General features: G+C 53.2%; 1 protein-coding gene across 1 annotated transcript; it reads left to right on the top strand.

The window, feature by feature from the left end:
- The first annotated feature begins 251 nt into the window (after window positions 1-251).
- LOC105502586 (leucine-rich repeat extensin-like protein 5) lies at window positions 252-1,373 on the top strand. Its single transcript, XM_011929193.1, has 2 exons — window positions 252-522; window positions 967-1,373. The coding sequence occupies exons 1-2, from the start codon at window positions 252-254 to the stop codon at window positions 1,323-1,325; spliced, it is 630 nt and encodes a 209-aa protein (XP_011784583.1). The 3' UTR covers window positions 1,326-1,373.
- The last annotated feature ends 3,971 nt before the right edge of the window (window positions 1,374-5,344 follow it).

The raw sequence follows: 5,344 nt of genomic DNA, 5'->3' as shown, positions 1-5,344 counted from the left end.
GAAACGGGAGAGGAGATGGAGTCGGAGAGGCAGGCAGAGGTCAGATCACATCAGGCCTATAGGCCAAGGCGGAGGAAGAAACAGGCAACACAGGACTCAAGGACCACACCTGCTCCCAGGCGAACGGAGTTTGCTGTGGGTGCCCCTCCCTGTCCGTGTGTCTGGTGTGTGGATATTCTTTATACCTTATCCATATTGTACAAATACTTTTTTCTATTCAATATTTAGAAGACATTGCATTAAATAACAAGATGGCAGATGAACATCAGGAAGGAACATTAGCCACATCCACAGTGTTCCATCCAGGAACCTTCACCATGGAAACCCTTGTGCTCGTGGGCCTGGTCTCAAGACACAGTCAGCTGTTGGGGATCAGAGGCCGCACTCATCGTAGCAGAGAGGCAGGACCAGCTGGGAGAGGGTCCTTCTGTGACACCGACGGCATCACCGGGCTGTGGGAAGTGACTCAGCTGCCAGAACTCACACAATATCATTCTGCACCAAAGCCTTATGGGAAAAATGGTAAGTTCTCAGTTTCTCCATTAATAGCACCTCTCAGATGAATCTCTGTCCTCCATCGTTTCTCCATGAAACAACATTTTACAGCTTTGCTTGGGTCTATTTTTCAATGCGTTTTTTATTTTATTAACTTATTGAAAGATATATATACAGTGTGTATGATTTTGCCTCTGCCAGTCAGGATAATCATGGTTTAATTCCTAGTATTATTATTACCAACATCTTTTAGTTTTTTTAAGCTTTTCAATTCCTAAGGGTATTAATCAGGATCTTTCTGCCTCCTGAGACAGAAAACAAATCCAAACTGTGTAAGAGGAAAAAGAATGCACTCATCACTAGCATTTAGAAGTTCTAAGCTTAGCTTGCTTGGAATACAGCTAAATCTAGTTTCCAGGGTCATCCTGTAACTCTCTCTTTCTACTTCCCCAACTTTGGCTCCATGTTTAGCTCCACGACCCTCAGACTTAAACAGAAGCACTGGCTCCTCCCCACATCTCCAGCTCCCTGACCCTCAAACTCCCACTCCAGCACCAGCTCCGCCCGGGTCTCCAGCTCCACCATCCTCAAACTCCAACAGCAGCACCAGCTCCCGCGTGGATCTCCACCTCAATGACCCTCAGACTTGGGAGGCAGCACCGGCTCCCCACCAAGGATCCAGCTCCACAACACTCAAACTAGAACAGCAGCACCGGCTAATCCTTCAGTCTCCAGCTCCCTCAAACTTCAACGATAGCACTGGCTCTTCCCTGGGACCACCAGCTCCACAAACCTCAACTTACACGGCGGTAGTACCAGCTCCTCCCTAGGTCTCCAGCTCCACGACCATCAAACTTGAACTGCAACACCAGCACTTCAGCCTCCAGCTCCACAATCCTCAAACAACTACAGCAACACCGGCGCCTCCCTGAATCTTCAGCTCAAAAATTCTCAGACATGAAAGGCAGCACTGGCACCTCCAAGGCTCCAGCTCCAAGACCCTCAGATTTGAACAGCGGTAGCACCACCTCCCATACAGGTCTCCAGCTTCACGATCCTTAAACTAGAACAGCAGCACTGCCGCCTCCCTGGGTTTCCAGCTACACGACCCTAAGACATGAATGACAGAACCCGGTCCCCACCATGGCTCCAGCTCCAAGACCCACAGATTTGAACAGCAGCACCGGCTCCTCCCTGGGTCTCCCTCCAGCTCCACAATCCTCAGACATGAACAATAGCACCGGCTCCTCCCTGGGTCTCAAGCTCCACAACCCTCAGATATGAACAGCAGCAGCACCGGCTCCTCCCACTGTCTCCAGTTCCACCAACCTCAAACTACAACAGCAGTACCAGCCTCTCCCCAGGGATCCAAATCCACAACCCTCAAAATACAGTGGCATCACCGGCTCCTCCCTGGTTTTCCTGCTCCCAAACCCTCAAACTTCAAGTGACACACCGGATCCTCCCCACAGTTGAAGAGCAGCACAGGCTCTTCCCCAGAATTCCAGATCCACGACCCTCTGACTTAAATGCTCGAAGCACCGGCTCCTCCCAAGGTCTCCAGTTCCACAACAATCAAACTATACAGCAGCACCGGCTCCTCCCCAGGTCTACAGCTCCACCACGCTCACACTAGACACCAAGACTACCTCCTCCCCACTCTCCAGCTACACGACCCTCAGACTTGAACAGCAGCAGTGGCTCCTCCCTGTACCTCAAGCCCCATGACCCTCAGACTGGAACAAGAGCAACACCAGCTCCCCACGAGGGCTCCAGCTTCAGGACCCACAGATTTAAACAGCAGCACCGGCTCTTCCTGAGACCTCCAGCTCCACTACCCTCAAACTAGAAGACAGCACCAGCTCCTCCTAGGGTCTCCAGCTCCACAACCCTCAGACTAGAACAGTAAAACCGGCTCCTCCCTGGATCTCCAGCTCAATGACTCTCAGACTTGAAAGGCAGCACCGGCTCCTCACAAAGGTTCTGGCTCCAAGACCTTCAAACTAGAATAGCAGCAGCTGCTGTCCTTGGGTCTCCAGCTCCACAACCCTCAAAGTAGAAGAGCAGCCCTGGCTCTTCCCCGAGTCTCCAGCTCCTCAAGTCTGAGGGTTGTAGAACTGGAGACCCAGGGAGGAGTCAGTGCTGCTGTTCTAGTTTGAGGGTCGTGGATCTGGAGACCCAGGGTGGAGCTGGTGCTGCTGTTCTAGTGTGAGGGTCGTGGATCTGGAGACCCAGGGTGGAGCCGGTGCTGCTGTTCTAGTATGAGGGTCGTGGAACTGGAAGACCCCGGGAGGAGCTGCGGTGCTGCTGTTCTAGTATGAGGGTCGTGGAACTGGAAGACCCCGGGAGGAGCTGCTGCTGCTGTCCTAGTTTGAAGGTCATGGAGCTGGAGAACTGGGGAGGAGCCATTTGAACAGCAGCACCGGCTCCTCCCCAGGTCTCCAACTCCATGACCCTCAGACTTAAAAAGCCATAGTACGGGCTTCACCCTGGGTCTCCAGCTCTACAGGCCTCAGACATGAACAGCAGCAACACCAGCTCCTCCCCCTGTCTCCAGTTCCCTGAACCTCAAACTACAACAGCAGTACCGGCCTCTCCCCAGGTCTGCAGATACACGACCCTCAAAATAAAATAGCATCACTGGTTCCTCCCTGATTCTCCAGCTCCCAAACCCTCAAACTTCAACAGACACACCAGATCCTCCCCACAGTTAACAGCAGCAGTGGCTGTTCCTCAAATATCCAGATCCACGACCCCCTGACTTAAATGGTGGTAGCACTTGTTCCTCCCTAAGTCTCCAGTTCCATGACCCTCACACTCCACAGCAGCACCGGCTCCTCCCCAGATCTACAGCTCCACCACCATCACACTAGACACCAAGACTACCTCCTCCCCGCTCTCCAGCTACACAACCCTCAGACTTGAACAGCAGCAGCGGGCTCCTCCCTGTACCTCAAGCCCCATGACCCTCAGACCTGAAAAACAGCAACACCATCTGCCTCCCAGGGCTCTAGCTCCAGGATCCACAGATTTAAACAGCAGCACCAGCTCCTCTCTGGTTCTCCAGCTCCACAAGCCTCAGGCATGAACAACAGCACCTGCTCCTCCCTGGGTCTCCATATTCACTGCTCTCGCTAGAACAGCAACACCGGGTCCTCCCTGGATCTCCAGCTCAGTGACTCTCAGACATGAAAGGAAGCACTGGCTCCTCCTTGGGTCTCCGGAACCATGACACACAAAACAGCACGGATCCTCCCTGAGTCTGTAGTTCCATGACACCCAAACTAGAACAAGACCTCTCCTCCCTGGGTCACTGGGTTCCAGACCCTCTTACCACAACATTGCTCCTCCCTGGGTCTGCAGCTCCACGACCATCAAACTGGAACAAGACCTCTCCTCCCTAGGTCGCTGGCTTCCAGACTCTCTAACTACAACAACATTGCTCCTGCCTGGGTTTGCAGCTCCACAACCCTGAGATTAGAACAAGACTTCTCCTCCCTGGGTCTCCAGCTTCCCAACCCTCCAATTTCAATAATATTGCTTCTCCCTGGGTCTGCAGCTCCACAACCCTCAAACTAGAACATGACCTCTCCTCCCTGGATCACCAGCTTCCAGACCCTCGACCTTCAAAAACATTGCTTCTGCCTGGGTCTGCAGCTCCACGACCCTCAAACTAGAACATGACCTCTCCTCCCTGGGTTGACCAGCTTCCAGACCCTCGACCTTCAAAAACATTGCTTCTGCCTGGGTCTGCAGCTCCACGACCCTCAAACTAGAACATGACCTCTCCTCCCTGGGTTGCCAGCTTCCAAATCCTCGACCTTCAACAACATTGCTCCTGCCTGGGTCTGCAGCTCCACGACCCTGAAACTAGAAGAAGACCTGTCCTCCCTGGGTCGCCAGGTTCCAGACCCTCTTACTACAACAACATTGCTCCTCCCTGGGTCTGCAGCTCCACGACCCTGAAACTACAACATGACCTCTCCTCCCTGGGTCAACAGCTTCCAGACCCTCGAACTACAACATTGCTCCTCCCTGGGTCTGCGGCTCCACGACCCTCAAACTACAACATGACCTCTCCTCCCTGGGTCAACAGCTTCCAGACCCTCGAACTACAACATTGCTCCTCCCTGGGTCTGCGGCTCCACAACCCTCAAACTACAACATGACCTCTCCTCCCTGGGTCGCCAGCTCCCAGACCCTCTTACCACAACAACATTGCTCCTGCCTGGGTCTGCAGCTCCACGACCCTCAAACTAGAACATGACCTCTCCTCCCTGAGTCGCCAGGTTCTAGACCCTCAAACATCAACAATATTGCTCCTGCCTGGGTCTGCAACTCCACGACTCTCAAACTAGAAGAAGACCTCTCCTACCTGGGTCGACAGCTTCCAGACTCTCTTACTACAACAACGTTGCTCTTCCCTGGTTCTGCAGTTCCACGACCCTAAAACTAGAACAAGACTTCTCTTCCCTGGGTCGACAGCTTCCAGACCCTCTTACTACAACAACATTGCTCCTCCCTGGGTCTGCAGCTCCACGACCCTGAAACTAGAACATGACCTCTCCTCCCCGGGTCGCCAGCTTCCAGACCCTCGAACTTCAACAACATTGCTCCTGCTTGGGTCTGCAGCTCCACGACCCGTAAACTAGAATAAGACTTTTCCTCCCTGGGTTGACAGCTTCAAGACCCTCAAACGTCAACAACATTCCTCCTGCCTGGGTCTGCAGTTCCACGACTGTTGAACTACAACGTGACCTCTCCTCCCTGGGTCGACAGTTTCCAGACCCTCGAACTACAATATTGCTCCTCTCTGGGTCTGTAGCTCCACGACCCTCAAACTAGAACA

The sequence above is a fragment of the Colobus angolensis genome, unplaced genomic scaffold (genome assembly GCF_000951035.1).
Source record: "Colobus angolensis palliatus isolate OR3802 unplaced genomic scaffold, Cang.pa_1.0 Scaffold8, whole genome shotgun sequence".
NCBI lineage: Eukaryota > Metazoa > Chordata > Mammalia > Primates > Cercopithecidae > Colobus > Colobus angolensis.
The sequence above is the reverse complement of the archived record's forward strand: the minus strand, read 5'-3'. Positions and strand labels throughout refer to the sequence as shown.

Excerpts from the sequence above, each read along its gene's own strand:
- LOC105502586 (XM_011929193.1), top strand. The coding sequence starts at position 252 with ATGGCAGATGAACATCAGGAAGGAACATTAGCCACATCCACAGTGTTC. Across the intron at positions 523-966 it reads AAAGCCTTATGGGAAAAATG|CTCCACGACCCTCAGACTTA; the intron begins GTAAGTTCTCAG and ends CTCCATGTTTAG.